Raw genomic sequence first — 16,681 nt, 5'->3', positions numbered from 1 at the left:
TCCATCATCCTTTTCATCTCTGCAGGGGAGGCAGCTGGCTATCACGCACCCATCTCTGTCTCCATGGAGCTTGGGAGAGGGAGGAGGGAATGGGAGTAGCTAGTAGGCTCTATGGTGAGGGAATGAGAGCAAATTGAGCACCAATGAGCATTTCCCTGAATTATCTACCCATCAGCCCACCCTGCGTCCTTGCTTGTCAGAGCAGCTCCAGTCAAGTGTTTACATCTTGCAATCCCCAATGACAGACCTGGACAATAATAAAAGAGAGGCAGATAGTGGGAGAAGGGAGAGAAATTGGGGCTGACATCTTCTTTCCTTAATTTAGCAACTTCAGATAGGGCTCAGGGAAGCTATGGAAGAGGTGGAGAATCCCACTCTTTTATTTTATTTTTAAAAACCCTTACTGTCTGGGGGCAGCGGGGTAGCTCAGTGGACTGAGAGCCAGGCCTAAAGATGGGAGGTCCTAGGTTCAAATCGGACCTCAGACACTTCCCAGCTGTGTGACCCTGGGCAAGTCACTTGACCCCCATTGCCTAGCCCTTTACCACTCTTCTGCCTTGGAGCCAATACACAGTATTGACTCCAAGACGGAAGGTAAGGGTTTAAAAAAAAAATCCTTACTGCCTGTCTTAGAATCAATAGTACATTAATTCCAAGGCAGAAAAGCATTCAGGGATAGGCAATTACAGTTATGTGACTTGCCCAGGGTCACACAACTGGGAAGTGTCTGAGGCCAAAGTTGAAACCAATTCCTGATCTTTTAAACTAAAAATGCCTTTCATCATAGCCACTGGTTGTACCTGGAGTCATATATCGCACTAAGGGAGTCAGTAGAATGGGGTACTCCCAAGGGCCTTGACTTCTGAAAACAAGACTAAAGCCTTGTGAAAGGCTGCAGTCCAGATAATATTCCTCATGGGATTTTGCAAGTGTCATTCCACCTCCTGTACCCCCTAGGTTGGCACATGCTGCTTCCCAAGCTGGAATATTCCACCCTTCTCACTCTTGTCACTTGGAAACCAGATCTTCCTCTGAAGTTCAGTTCATACCCAACTCTAAGAGGACTTTCTTGATTCCACCAGTAAGTGGTTTCCCTCAAACCCCCACCTGTCTGCTTCTCAGAGTACATACTAGTTCTTCCTGGTAGAATTTAAATTAAGAGTAGGGGTTATTTCTTTTTTTTATTTTGCCTTGGCATTCCCCAGGACCTAACAATGCCCAGCAGTGATGGCAAACTATGGCACACTTGCAAAAAAGGGCACACAGAGCCCTCTCTGTGGGCACACCTTCAGTCACCTGCCAGAGTTCATTACTAGAAAGCCAGAGGGATTTGGGGAGGAGCTGTTCTCCTCCCCTTCTCCATGTGCCTGAGGACATTCCTTACTTCCTAGGGCACCTGTGCCCAGCGGCCCAATGGGAGCTCTTCTTCCTTCCTCCCTTGTCTGAGGTAAGGGAGGATGGGGGAGCTTAAGACTTGGAGGCACTGGGGGGATGTGGTACTAGGTCTAGGGGGGTGGGTTGGGCATAGCACTTGGTTTGGGGGTGGGTGGGCGGGGCTCAGCACTCCATCTCTAAAAGGCCTAGCACATGATAAGTGTGTAATAAAAGCTTGCTGAAGACATGGTTCTTCCCACCCTGGACCACTGGTTGCAGAATTTTTTTTGCAAGGCTGTTTGGGGAGCTTAGTTTTCTCTCTCTAGCTCTGACTAACTAAAGCCCTATAATATAGGAAGTGACAACAACAGGGGGGTTGGGGGAAGGGGAGGAGATCTCTGTCAGGGCAGATAGTGAGAGGGGGCAAGAAGGATGTTACACGGTCAGATAATTGCTTTAAAATGTTTATTTCTAGAAGTTAAAAGCAGATAGATATACAGCAATAAAATATACAAAAACCAACTTTTTTTTTTTTACAGTATGAAGTATACACTGGAATCAGAATGCAAGGAGGACTTAAAAGTTAGCAGCTCAGAGGTTGTTTTATAAACAAAACCAATGTACAAGATGATCTGGTAAAAGGGAAACCCCTTGGGGGCATGATGAGGGGGGAGAGGGGTTTGAAAAGAGTTTGAGAAGGGCAGTAGACCTACCCAAGATACTGTTCTTGAGAGGAAAGAACTAAATGTAGAAAAAGCTAAATCAAGTCTCCTTTTACAGCTTCTGTCATCACAAGAATTAGAAACATAAAGATACATGCCACCATAAAATCAATTTAAATGCTTGCCCTCCCTTAGGGCATTTTGAGGCACCCATTCCTCCTCCAGCCCCACATTGCAAAATAGCAACCAAGAGTTCTCCCAAGCACAGCCCTCAATTTTCCAGCCTATATAAAAAGGTGCTCCTGACTTTTGCTAAAAAGGGAAAAGGATTTACACTGGGTGCCAACTTCACCTCATCAGGAAGATGAATCAGATAGAGAATAACTTCTTTAGTGCTCCTCAGGAAGTAAGTCTTCTCATTCAGCTCAAAGGTTTTGAGGATAGGGAACAACTGAGAATATACTTGTCAAGGTCCTTAAATCCCAAGCTGCTGCCTCTGGAACAGAGTAGACCTAAATCCTCTTTGAGAAAGCACCTGGGACAATACTACAGATGTGCACTACCATTTGGCTGGCTATTACTAGGAAGGCAAAAAGAGAAGCACCAGAAGAGGCCTGAGAACAATTTAAGGCCAGACGAGAAGTGGGGTCTTCCCGATCTGAAAAGGGGGACCTCTAACTCACCACTAGGCTTGGGAAAGCCAAGAACACAAGCCGAACCAAAGTACAAGCTCTGGTCTCAGCAGAAAGTCTCCTGAAATTCCTTTGAAGTGGAACATTCTACAATCCTGTATGTTTCCACAATAGAAGTTAACCATTTAAAAAGTGAAATAAGTGCTGAAAATGTTCAAGAACCCAAGGAGAGAGCCATGTCCCCTGAAACCAACAGGGCACCTTGTGAGGCTCATGGCCTGACACTATTCTTGGTACCCACAGCTCTTTTATTTATCTATTTCACAAGGCTCCAAGACCAGGATTCCTAAAACAATGGGATTTAGAAAGCAGAAGGGAAGATGAGGATGTGCTGCCAGAAGGGTCATGCGGGCTGAAGAGGGAAGAAACCCTCTAGCCCAAATAAGGCACCCTAACAACCAAGCTCAGAACCAGAAACTAAGGCCTTAAGGTAAGAGACTAGCAAAGGGAGTAAAAAAGATTTACCAAAAAAAAATTATATATATACTTATATATATCTATATATATCTATATCTCGTTTTAGGCTCTTCCCAAACATGTCTGTTCTAAAAGCCAAGCGATAGCTTTAGAGCTTCAGCTACCATTTGAGGTAATCAATTGTAAGCTCCATGAGGACAGGGATCATGTCAGATTTTATCTTTGTGTCCCCAGCACTTTAAGCATGTTTATTGAATGAATCGATGAATGAATTCATGAACCCACTCTAGGAGTCAAAGTAAAGATTGCTATCTGGGACTGCTAAATACCTGCAAGAAGTCTCTGAGGAATCTTAAATACATTTTACAAAAAGCTTTGATACAGGAGAGAATAGGGTTTCTCTGCTTTTGCTTTTAACTTTCCCAAGTTTAAAAAGAAATCTAGAGGATTCAAGAATCCTCCCTTCTATTTGGATGGTAGCAAGATAATAGGTGCAGTGGGTGCTGGCAGCATGCAGTCAGACACAGCCTGGGACAGAAACTTACAAAACAGGCACTGGATGCAGCTGGCACCAGTAGGCACTTGTCTAGCAAAACAAAAACAAAACAGAAAAATCCAGAATACACACAAAAATCCCCAAATAGTTACTGAGGAAGAAGGTCGGAGGGAGAGCATGAACACACATTCCTTTCTTCTCCCTCCTGCCTCCCCCACCCCCATTCTCCCACCCCAAACAATCACAGCCTCAAAGGATGAACCATTGGACTGCTGTTTGGTTAATAGCATACAACCTAGAAGCACTCATTTCTCTAGGAGAAAGCTGCCTAATTACATAAGGATAAATGAGATGCAGGAGATCAAAGGAAATGATCTGGAGCCACAAAGGTATGAGTTTCAGTTGATCTGGGGTTCAGTTGTTGGGTCTGGGGTTTTTGGTTTTTTTTTGGAAAGGGGACTAGGATCTAGGTGCCTCCGGTACATAATTCTGTGGTTTCCATTCTTAGCCCATCACATGGGGGATGCTGCACACTCAGAAGTCAAGTCCATGTCAAACGTGAGGGTCTCTGGAAGGATACAGAGGGGAAGGAAGGACAGAGAGAGAAAGAGAGAGAGAAAGAGGGAGAGAAAGAGAGATAGCTCAGTGACCTGATTTTCTCAAAGCTAGAAGGGCAGATCCCAGCCCCTTACTCTGCCCCATATCCCAGGATCGCAGGTACAGTAGCTAGAGGCCTGGATCATTGTTGTTTCCACCCACTTTTCCATGTGGCTTTCTTTCAAAAATGGCAACCAATTCAGGTTAAACTCCAAGGAAATATGTCCCATTACCCTCTGGGAATCACACCTTGACCTCAAAAAAGGATCTCACATAAAAATTCTGCAAACAGGTATGAAAGGAAGTATTCTGAAACGTAAAAGTCTTAAAGCCCCTTTAGAAAATGGCATCATGCACTGGATGAATTGATTAGTGGGAGCCTGGAAGAATAGTCTCAGGAGCATGGACATCTACTTGCTCGGCAGTATTGGAAAGCAGATTTGTGTTTAGGTATGGATTGGACTAGAGTGCCTCTGAGCTCCCTTCTGGTTTGGAGATTCTATAGCACGACATAATTTTACATCTGACTTTGAACTTCATATCTAAAGGATAACTAACCTCAAGGTTTGGTTGATATGAATATTATATATAAACAGAGAAGTCTCTAATAACTTGCATTATCTGCCACCTTGACAAAGCCACAGCCTCACAACTCCTCATTACTACTGTGAGTTCCTAGAAGGTCTAAGAGATCCTTTTACTTGGTAAGGGTTGCCTAGTCTTTTGTTTGGTGTTAAAGTGGGTAATATGTGTAAATGAAATGTTTTAGGAGTCCAGAAAGCTACCTTCCAAGTTGTGGTAAGGTACCGTGTCTACTAAAATGAACCCACTGTATAAACAGCTATATAGCTGAGGCAGGGCAGCTAGGCAAGAATGCTGAGACTGAAGTTAGGAAGATTCATCTCCCTGAGTTCAAATCTGGCCTCAGATACTTACTAGTTGTGTGACCCTGGGCAAGTCAAGCAACCCTATTTCATCTTCTGTAAAATGAGCTAGAGAAGAAAATGGCAAACCTTTGCCAAGAAGACCCCAAATGGGGTCAACAAAGGGTTGGATATGATTGAAATGACTCAACAACAATAAAATATGGCTGAGTGATTTAGAGGGCGGATTACTTATCAGTCTTAAATGCCATCTATTCTGCTCCTTGTATACATAGAGCAGTTTTGGTCAAAAGCTAGTTAGGGAAAAGGTTAACAAATTGGGCTGAAATGAAGTGTGAAAATTTTTCACAATGATCTAGTTTCCACTCCAAGGAAGAAATCTGGGATTTTTGCCAACTGTACACTCACCAAACTGTCCCCCTCCTGATGAGGGCTCAGCTCCTTCACCATTATTTCCAAACTGCATCAATGAATCTAAAGTGCGGGGGGACATCGGCAGGTCAATGGTATTGCTGCAGGTCGTTCTGTAGGAAATGGGGAGCAGGGTGGGGGTGGGGGGAATGGGTGGGGTTGACACGACATAATAGAGAAAAAAAGAAAAACAACACACACACAACAAGCCATCAAACTCTGGTTTCCAACATAAAAAACAAAAGCTCAAGCTTCTAACACACAGAGGTCATTTTAGGAAATGACTGTGGTTTTCAGGGGACCCCTCCCTAGCCCCTCAATAGTTCTCTTTCACCCAGTTTTCTACTATGAGGGTAACTCAGGGCACAAGGAATGGAGGAACAATGGGGAAAAACACTTACGGGGTCACACAGATAAACTTTGTCTTCAGGTATGGGGCAGCACCTGTGAAAAGCAAGGAAACCCAGTCCTGTTAAATGGGACCTGAATTTACAAAAACATAAGAGAGCTATCCCTGGCCCAAGGAGACTCTATGATGTCAGATTTTCACTGCATCCTAGGCATCAGTATGGGATAGAAGTATTCATGAATGCTCCTATCTTCATTCAAATCACTGTCTAATAGAGTAGCATGAAGTTACCATCACCTTGCCCCCATCTGGACTTGGAGATCCCCATAAATCCTCCTCCCCAACTGATTCCAACTGTTTTCGTATTTACCCCAATTCTTCAGGATTTCCGAGCTTACTTTTAATTCAGACCCTGGCTGAACATTTTTGCTTCTGTTCTTTTACTTATTTGTTTGTGTCATGATGTGTCTAAAATCTAAAGGTCTCAGGAAACGAGGGCCAGATCCACAGAGCTCTCTGCAGGATACTCAGAACCACAAGCAATTATGGGTAATGGCCTGGGAATTTGTTAAAAACAAATTTGCCTTCCATTGTGTTTTTAAAAATACTCTAGGCTTACAATAGACTTCAAAATGAAAGTATCAACCTAATATAGTCCTCAGCAAAAACTATTAGCCCACAAAATGTAATACAAAGATAGTTATACTGGGTATTTTATAAAGCATACTTGATGGAGTGAGGAGAATGAAGTTCTACCCCTGGCCTATTAGGTAACCCCAAGTAAATCACCTACTATCACAGGGACTCAATTTCTTAATCTGTAAAGTGAAGATGTCTAGCAAAGGCAAATTATATGTAAGGTCTCTTTCATTCCTAATTCCATTCTGATTCCTGTTTGGGACAGTACAATTTGGCAAGGGCTGATTTAACTGAGTTTTAGATATTTTAAATGCTCGTATCTATGCTGATGGTACTTTAGGCCTTAGAATTCTGATGTGAGCTTTGTGCCCCTCAGGCAGGCAAATAACTTGAGAGTAAGAAGGCTGACAAGGCAGATATGTGAAGATAAGGGCTTAACCAGAAACTGAAATATCATAAAGAATGAAGAGGGATTGAATTAAGGGGCTATACAGGGAATTTCTCAAAGATAGGGGAGGTGTCAAGCAGAACCTGCTGGGTGAGGGTTCTGGTGGCTATATGAAAGGCTTCAAAATATAGAAGAAGCTACTATAGGCAGATGTGCATTCCAGAAAGAAAAGATCTTTAGTGACCAAGGTTATGGAAAGAAGGATCTTTGGCTTTTGTGAAGTGGGTATGGTGGATGAGAAAAGAGAATAGATAATCGCTTCACTCCTGGTAAAGTTATGAACCTGAAAACATCTATGAATGAGATTTACTTAAAATTGTAAGAAGTTCAAATTCTGAAGTTCCTTTAACTGGCAAACAGTTTGTGATTTTTAAATGGCTATGTTGTTTTAGAATGTGGAAGGAGCCATGGGGGGAGGATCTTAGGAGGAGACAGACTTGCCATCATGGGACCTAACAGTGGAAGCAGAAAATAGTGATAGCCAGAAAGCTCTTTGTTGGGGGGCTGTCTTGACCCTTTTCTTCATGCCACAAACACGGACCCATTTATTTTCCCATTCTTGATTTTAACTGCCTCATCATGTGCAGAAGGTACATGATCTGTGACTCATCCACTTTCCTCCTAACAAAGGCAATCGAGTTATTGCATGATCAGTTTCTTTCTTGTGACTGACATCCTTCCCCAGGAGACAATGGGAGCCTCAAAGAAGGCCAATCCTTCTCCAAACATGATAGGAAGAGGAAAACGCTAATCAAGGATGGTGTTTTAGATTGGGATCTTAGATCTTAAAGCATAAATAGCCAAACTACCAGCCAAAGGCCTGGATGGTCTCTACAAAACAAAAAGGCAGAAGTGACAGGGGCTGATTAACAGATCTCCAACTGAAGGGCAAGGTGGAGAGAGAGAGATAAGGAGCAACCAGGAAGCCACGTCATAAACTGCATCATGAACAAACTGAATTGGCAAAACAAAGAAAGGCAAAAGGAGACCTAATTAGTTCAGGTCAAAATCTCCTTCTCTACTTCCCCATTTCACACATGCAATTCTTAATGGATGCTTTTAATTTGTAAGAAGTTCATATTCTGAAATTCCCTTAAAATCGTGGTAAAACAAAAGGAAAATGGGACTAGATTAGGGGAAAAGAGGAGCAAATGAAGCTGACTGCAAGAAAGAACATTTTCCATTTTGTATTCTGTGAATTTTAACATAATTGTAGAATCTCTACCATGACTTGGATGAGTCCTCTAGAAAGTCTGGAAAATTACAGCAGAAAAAAGACCTAGAGGGGTGTGAATGAAAGCCCTGCACTCCCTCTTGGAAGGGGATTGAATGATGCAGCCATTGGTTTCAAGTATAAAAATATATAAACACAATAATATATAAATAAATATATATTTATATATATGGAATTTTTATGTACACATATCAAGGTCCATGGAATTCCAATTATAGGAATGAAGTACAGTCTGTTTATAACTTAGAATCTTACCAATGGATCAGTAGTCCGCAAATATGAACAAAATGTCCTCAAAAGATAAACTGTAAATTATTAACTCTAGAAAAGTCTGTTTTAAAGGGCTAAGAAAACTACACATTGAAACAATCATGAGGCTTCACCAAATACTAATAAATTGTCAAAGATGACAAAAGCTAAAAATAGTCAAAGTTGGATGGGCTATGAAGCCCATCTGTGTGCATTAGTGGAGGAGCTACTGTCATTATGGAAAGCAATTTGGAATTATTTTAAAGAATAAATGACTGGAAATATCTATACTCTTTGATTCAGAGATCCTTCAGCTAGATATATCCCCCAAGGGGGACAGAAAGGACAAGTCCCATATGCACCAAAATATTCAGAGTAGCACTTTTTTGTGGTAGCAAAAAAACAAAACAAAATGCTCATTGACAACAGAATGGCTAAACAAATTGTGTGATATATGTATCTACTAGAATTAAACTTCATTTTAGAAAAAAATTTAAGATGAAAAATTCAGAGAAACATGGTTAGATTTACATGAACTGTTGCATAGAGAAGTAAACCAGAACCAAGAAACAATATAAACAATAACTTTAGCAGTTAATAAAAAGAAAAGAAAAGGAAACTGAATTTTTAAAAATTATAATGACCAAGCTTGGCTTCAGAGAACAACTGAGGAAATATACTTCCATCTCTTCCCTGAAGAGGCAGATAACATGAATATGAAGTACTTACTGCATAAACTGTCAAATGTGATCAATATGTTAGACACATTGGTTTGAGTAAGGCTTTAAATCTTTGTTACATGGAATTAGGTAGGAGAGAGGAAGAGGAAGATATTTGGAAATCAAAGAGACATAAAAATGAGAGACAGCAATTTAAAGAAAACTTACAGTCTTAAAAGAACTGCCCACAGTACCAATAATTGCCTGGTTACTCTCCTCATGTTAGAAGTGGGACTTGAACCCAGGTCTTCTAGATTCTAAGTACCTCCCTCTGGTCACTATGTAGACTGTATTTCCTATGTTTGCATATATGAGAGTTCATGAATGATTTGTGATTGGTTTTACATCATGGTGGGAAATTCTTGGGGAGGAAATTCTAAGCAAAGCCAATCAAAACCAGCAATGCCTTAGAGTTTTGCTTACGGCTCCAGGGGTTAAGGGACTTGCCAATAGTCATCTAGCTATTAAGTTTCAGAGAAAAACTTAAACCCAGTCACTGGTCTCCCAATCTCACACTCTGTCCACTAAACCACACTACCTCTCCTATCACAAACCCCCAAAGAACAAAGCCTTTCCCTCATAGAATGTACATACTACTGTCTCTTACCTAGCCCACTGCCCCAACCTGCGCAAGAATCCAGATGGAGTGTGGTCAGTTGTTAGGGGGTTAGTCTTGGAGTAAGGAAGACCAGGGACAAATTCGATCAGATACCCCCTATCTATCTATGATTCTGGGGAAGTAACTAAATCCTCTGGGCTTTAGTTTGTTTCTTTCTGTGTAAAATAAGAGTTGGACTCACTGACCTCTAAGGTCTTTTCCAGCTCTAACTCTACAATCCTATGGTCTTACATTTCCTTCCTTCAGTGCAAATTAAATGCTTACCACATCCAGGAAATCTGTGACTAACCCCAATGCACTATTATCCCATCCTTTGCTTTAGCTCCTTTCACTTCTCATCTAGTGTTGCCACCTACAGTAAAAAAAAAACTTAGGAAACACAAGGCAGAGTTCTATGTATCCAACTGTTGCTGCAGCTCCTTTCTCAACATTGTCTGAAGGTTTAAGGTTTTGTATGTTTGTTCTGTGCCTCTCATTAAACTAAGAATTCCTAGAATGAATGACCCATTTCCTTCTTTCTCTGTATTTCTGCCACAAGGGCTCTCATCTATGGTGGTGACAGCAGTGAACATCACTGACTCACTAGATCATAACACATTACCTTTCTATCCTCCAGGGACCCAGTGACTTTCCACCTCTCCAAAGGGACTCAGAATTCAATTCCTGGTACAGGGAAAATCAACGACTACCTGGGTCAGCTTCAGGATGTTCCTGGCTCTCTGGCCGGCAATACTTTCCAAACGCCTCCTCCTTGGGAATGTCAGGGTAGAGATAGACCAGGGGAGACACCAGGATGTTGGTGGCATCCATGATTTTATAGCCCATGATGATCTCGGCAAAGGACATATTGTTCAGCTGCTGTTTGGTGTATGGTTCCACTGACTGGATCTGGGTCTTGCCTGTGGTGGAATATGAGAAGGGAAGACCATTAGCCATATGCTTACAGATCCCCTCAGAAGGACAAAATGACAATAACAATTACCAACACCTTACATTTATATGGAAAAGCATTTTATACAAAGTCTTTCATAGGTATGGTCTGAGGCTCTGGACACAGTGCCCAATGGTCTGGTGTTGGGAATCAGAAAGAGCTTTAGGGAACAAAGAGAAAGGAGGACAACCTTGAAGGTTAGTCATGGAGCCCCCTCTGGTGGAAAGACTTTATAGCAAAAGACTGAGCAGTCAGTTTCTTATTCAGTAAGGTAGGTTGGGAAATGTTCTCTTAGAAAATGTCCTAATCACAAGATCAAAGAAATGAAAATAAAGAGAATCCTTGGGCTAGAAAAGAACATGTCCGGCCATCTAGTTCAGCCCTTGCCTCTTAAATGCCCTGGGCAGATGAGACTTGTCTTAATTCAGTACTACTGATATCACCATAAAGGAAAACAAAGCACCTAAATGTCCCTTTGTAACTGAGGCAAGGCTGCTTAGAATACATCAAACACCACAAGGGGGCAGGCTGTGGATGGTCATGGTTACCAACAGCAAGGGGCGTGGTGAGGGAAGGCCTTTGTTCCAGCTCACCACTAATATCCTTCTCCACCCATGTGAAGGTGATGCCTCCCTCTTTGCTGCTCTCGCTGAACCTCAACAGGAAGGTCCCAGGGGGTTTCGTGCTCAGGATGGCTCTCTCTCGTTCCTTGCTAATGAAGCCCATTATATATCTGTGGCCAAAAAGGGCAAAGAAGAGAGTTAAGACCCATCCTCCTCACTACTCCAATGCTACATGTCAAGGAGCTTCTTCAGAAACTAGAATCCCCCCCCCCCCCCAAAGTGTGCTTTCTCTTCCTCCTCCAAGCAGCTGAGAGTATTGGCTTACCCTTCATTCCACAATGCCAAGATATACTTTTTCACAAGGTCAATAATGTTGTCCAACCAAACCCAGAAAGAGAAACCTTTGCCAGCCATGTTTTCCTGGGGAGAAGGATGTGTTAAATCTAGCATCTGCAATGGCTGTTACAATTCCTCACTCCATACAGTACTAAACTCCCCCCCAAAGAATACAGTGCATGTACTGAGAGTGTATGACTAATGCTCCCTTCTCACCTTAGACTAAGGTACACTGTCCTCCCCAAAATCTGAGTATATAGCTACACTCCATTATCTCAACAGAGAACCAATTTCTATTCTCAGAAAGATGTCAAATTTTCAAGGATACTCCTTCCTTCCCATCCCCAACTATAGGCAGGCCAACAGAGGCTCAATAACAGGAGTGCTTACTTTGCAAAATTTGGCCCATGTGATCTGGCACCCTGAGTAATTCACACCAGGTCCTAAAAAAGGGAAGAGAATCAAGTGGTGAGATTTTTAAACTCCATATCCAGGTCTGATTTCCTAAGAATAATCCATATTCATACTATTCTGGGTTATGGACACACACTCTGTAGTACCTAAGTATCTTGAAATTCTTTTTAAAATTATCTTTTGTCTTAGAATCAATACCATGTATTGTTTCCAAGGCAGAAGAGCAATAAAGGCTAGGCAAAAGGGGGAGGAGGGGAAGCAAGTAAGCAAGTGCCTTGTTCAGGGTTACACAGATAGAACATGTCTGAGACCAAATTTGAATCCAGGATCTCCCAGAACTGGCTCTCCCGGCCATTAAGCCACCTAGCTGTCCCTTGAAATTCTTCATTAAAAGAAGTCAGGGAGTTTGTAGGAGGACTGGACATGTGATGCTGTGACTTTGACTTTATCATCTAATGTGGGAACATAAGATTCCAGAGGGTAAGAGATCATGGGGAGGAATAACAGGAATCTCAAGAGAAGAATTTTGGCCCCTAAAGCCCACAGAAAGGCCTCCCTCAAATGTAAGTGCTTCTCCTTCCCCTATTCCTAGCCTCTATGGAGCATAAGTTTGTTGACACCTCATTCTCTTATACATCTGCAGTTAGATTTTCTGAATGAATAGCATTATAACAATAATTTTATTTTTTTCAGTGAAACATTACATTTCTAAAAAGGCAGAGAGAAGAGACAGAAGGTTACCCACCTAAGAGCTTCTCTGCTAGTGTAGTCAACTGCTCAATGCTCAAGCCCCGCTTTGTGGTAGAAGAAAACTGCCAGCTTAGCACTTCAGCAACTTGATCCCATGTCCCGATAGGGGGCTTCGTGAAAAAGTTAACGTTCTGCTCAAGAAACAAACATCACACACACACATCAGTGAGATGGCAAGAAGGTTAGGTTTAAAGATACCCACAGAAGAACAGGAAGCTACCCCTAACCACAGAAAAGAGCCACATGGCTCCCTTTGTGGCTGTACACTAACCTTGGGGTTATTGGTCAACATATTATACCAAAGGATTGAAGCCCAGGCATTTGGCATCTGACAAATGTTAGAGATCACCACAACAGGTAAGGAGTGTGTCTGTGGAAAAAAAATAAACAGAACTGTCAAAGTATCTTCCAACCTCTCAATCCCCCATCTCCTGGGAGGATAAAACATCCTGCAATCACATTTAACACTAATCTCAACCAAATGCTCTAGGTCTGCATCCTTGCACAGGTTAGTTTGTGCAAAGAACCCCAGGTTTGAAGTCAGAAGAGCAGAATGCTAGTTCCAGCATTGCTACTAACTCCCAAGGTAACCCTGACCAAGTCATTGAACTGTATGAGGTTTCAAATTTCCAAACTGAAAAACTAGGGGTATTTCTAAGCAGAGCTTCTCTCCTTTTACTAGACCCAGTGCTCTCAACAAGTGCCTTATTTTATCTAATGGAAGTGTTTCTGAAAGTTGGATGTGTAAACCAAACTGCTACAAAGAAAACTGTTTCAAATATGTTAGGAGTTTAAAAAAAATGACTTAAGGAATTCTATAGTGAATCCTTTTGCAAAACAAATTAGTCTCTTAGGCTTATCCAAATTTCATGTTAAGTTGGCTTAGATTGGAGAATTACTTCTGTTTCCTCCAAAGTGTCTAATTCAGGGTCATGCCTATAGAAATCACTAAGAAAGGGGGTAAGGCAAGTTGGAGGTGAGGACACAGGGAGAACAAGAAGCTCCAAATGATAACTGTTTAAAATGAAGTTGCTGGGAGCAGCTGGGTAGCTCAGTGGATTGAGAGCCAGGCCTGGAGACGGGAGCTCCTATGTTCAAATCTGGCCTCAAACATTTTCTATCTGTATGACTCTGGGCAAGGCACTTAACCTCCATTGCCTAGCCCTTACTGTTCTTCTACCTTGGAACCAATACATAGTGCTGATTCTAAGATGGAAGGTAAAAGCTTAAAAATAAATAAATAAAATAAAGTTGCTCAGCAACCAATACTCAGGTTATCTTGTCTCTAGACAACCCTGCCTGCCCTACTTTTTTCCTAAAGATGCCCCTCCCCACTCAGCTTCTCCTGTAAGGCTAACCTCCAAGTCAATCTTTAGGCCTTGATGGTAAACTTCTGTCTCAAAGGTGATGAGATGAAGTTCTTCAGTCACTATGAGAGAAGCCTGTAAAGAAGAGATAGAGATCCAGTTTCAGAGATCAGAGAGAACAGTGTTATCCACCAACATCAGCAGAAAAGGGAGGGAGTAACCTTTTCACCTCCAGTTTTCTATCTCACCAGGTAATATATCACTCAACCTTCAAGAGTGCTGCCTTTCCCAAGAATGAAGCATTCCTTGATTGCTTCCCTGCAATGGCCGCCTCCCACTTCTAACTTTAGGAAATTATTTTTTAACCTTACCTAATGACCTCACATGACACTTGGATTGTGTCTTATGCATTAATGGTCTATTGTATGTTTTTGTCATTGGTATAGATTTTGTATCCTTCCACTAAACTTAAGCAGTAGGAGGACAGGAATCATGTTTCCATTCGTTTTTCCATCTCCTTCAATGAGTACAAAGTATGTTTCTTTGCATATAGAAGTTAATTTTAAAATGTTTGTTAAATTAAACTAAATTAATGTACTGAGACCAAATTAGTCATGCAGAGGCCAAAAAATATCTGAATACATGCTCAGGAAGATCCAAGCTATGGAAGATATGATGCTTGTCCTCAACAGGGCTTAAAAGCACAATCCCAAAAGGTTGCAATCTGCAGTTTTAATGGCAGGAGGATTTTTTTCCAACAAAATTAGATGAATTAAGTACTCGAGTAATCACTTGAAGTTGAAGGATAGTTGGATACATAAAGAGTAAGGAAGAAAAAGAAAAGATAACCATATTCTCATAAAAATCTCCAATGTGGTACCCTCTCCCCATTTTTCCTACCATAACTATCCTTCCTGGACAGATAAAGTACTGGCCCTTAATTGGCACGTGTTGGAAATAAAACCTTTTAAGTTCCAGGCAAAAATGGGAAGATTCTGAGGGTTGTGTATAAGAGTTAAGGGAAAGCTGGAAAGTCCCCTGACTGATAATGAGTGAATTCCCAGAACAATTCAGAACTGGCATTTAACCAATAATATGGCACACCAGAATGATTTCTGATAAAGGCCCATGATTTACTTTTCTGAATGGTTGCAATACTAATCACTAGTTGCTTCTCCGTACTCACACTTGCTTGGTAAAATTAATACCTCCCAGGTCAGCACTCCCTCAACCATCCTGCCAACTTACATCACAATTGGCCCGGCCTCCATTGCCACATCTCTGCTCCCTCAGGGTCTATGGGAAGAAACATAACACATCACACAAATGTTCACTTCTTGCCCTATCTCTGAAAATAAGAGAGAAGTTGTTTCCTGCATACCAAGTGTTTGAACTCTGCAGAGAGGCTGCCATTGTTAGATTCCTCCATGTTCATCACTTTCGTATTTGTTCCCAGAATGTTGAATTTCCGGGATCTGAATCACAAAAGAAAAGCATCTGAGTGGCTGGGGAGTAGAGATATGGAAAATGGAATTAAAAGAATTAAAGGAATCTTCAAGAGAGAACTTACCCTCTTAATGCTGCAACGTCACCAGAGTCTCTGTTGAGAATAAGCAAATATTTTCAATAAAACAAGTCCCACTTTCCTTCATGAACCCCTGTTTGCTTACTCTGTATTCTCCTGTGGAAAAATCACTACACAGTTCTTTTTGAAAACTGTTCTATTTGAATGTGCTTTAAATATATACCCAGGATCCAAAAGTTGCTATTGCTTAAAACTGTACTGAGACTTTAGGGACAATCTATATATATAGCAATGGGATGCTCTAAGTAAAGAAAAAGGAGAAAAAGAAAGTTCTGAGCCCTTAAAAAGCAAAGTTAGAAACAGATTTCTTAAAAAGCAAGGTGTCTGTAAGGGTAGCTAGTAGTAATTTCTATTATTTTATTCAAATTGTATTTTGTATTAATTTCTGTCTTCAAAAGCAGTAAAAATTGGGTCAAACATGTTTTATTGAACAAAATCACATTGGAAAGAGACCATTGTGGGATTTTAGGTCAGTTCAGTGAGAAGTGCTGAAGTTTTCCTTTAAATTGTATGTTTTTGCCACAAGAGAAAGAAGTAAGGATATTAAAAGAATTAAAAGGGTTTCCCCCCTAAGGAGTTAATTTGAATAACAGCTTTCAGAATAAGAGAAAATCCATTATAAACACTAAAGATAGTTAGCAACCTGATTTTAAAAAATGATATTACTTAAACTCCAAGATAGTTGGAGGTAGATTTTAAACAACCCAAGATGCAATACTTAAACTGGAGGTTTTTTGGGAAGAGATTCTGGATTTTCCTTTTCTTTTCTGACTTCACTTTTCTGCCTTAGAAGCTATCTGTGCACACTCAATAAGTGAAAAGGACTGTCAGGTACAGACTTTCTAAATGAAGGGATTTTTTTTCCTTCTTTAAAAAAAACTAACAGTTCTGAATGAAGACTGAAGACTGAATCTTCACCTTTAAGCAGTCTTCGGAAAGTCCTTTCCTCCCACCCCCTCATTCAAAAAAACCAACCAACACAAAAAAATACCCAGGCTGAAGTCA

General features: G+C 41.2%; 1 protein-coding gene across 4 annotated transcripts in view; it reads right to left on the bottom strand.

The window, feature by feature from the left end:
* Positions 1-1,822: 1,822 nt before the first annotated feature.
* STAT3 (signal transducer and activator of transcription 3) overlaps positions 1,823-16,681 on the bottom strand; it is a 68,426-nt gene continuing 53,567 nt past the window's right edge. Inside the window, exons 12-24 of one of the 4 annotated variants that reach the window (XM_056816738.1) lie at positions 15,662-15,691; positions 15,473-15,566; positions 15,340-15,387; positions 14,143-14,226; positions 13,056-13,154; positions 12,780-12,915; positions 12,011-12,063; positions 11,610-11,704; positions 11,315-11,454; positions 10,477-10,689; positions 5,935-5,977; positions 5,531-5,646; positions 1,823-4,209 (exon numbers count right to left, since the gene is read on the bottom strand). In XM_056816738.1, coding sequence (XP_056672716.1) covers positions 4,154-4,209; positions 5,531-5,646; positions 5,935-5,977; positions 10,477-10,689; positions 11,315-11,454; positions 11,610-11,704; positions 12,011-12,063; positions 12,780-12,915; positions 13,056-13,154; positions 14,143-14,226; positions 15,340-15,387; positions 15,473-15,566; positions 15,662-15,691 — 1,207 coding nt within the window. In that variant the 3' untranslated portion in view covers positions 1,823-4,153. The remainder of the gene's footprint in view (positions 4,210-5,530; positions 5,647-5,934; positions 5,978-10,476; positions 10,690-11,314; positions 11,455-11,609; positions 11,705-12,010; positions 12,064-12,779; positions 12,916-13,055; positions 13,155-14,142; positions 14,227-15,339; positions 15,388-15,472; positions 15,567-15,661; positions 15,692-16,681) is intronic. The other 3 variants (XM_056816740.1, XM_056816739.1, XM_056816741.1) reach the window with 3 other exon arrangements.

This window comes from Monodelphis domestica, chromosome 2, assembly GCF_027887165.1.
Source record: "Monodelphis domestica isolate mMonDom1 chromosome 2, mMonDom1.pri, whole genome shotgun sequence".
NCBI lineage: Eukaryota > Metazoa > Chordata > Mammalia > Didelphimorphia > Didelphidae > Monodelphis > Monodelphis domestica.
This window is presented reverse-complemented; position numbering and strand designations above follow the sequence as displayed.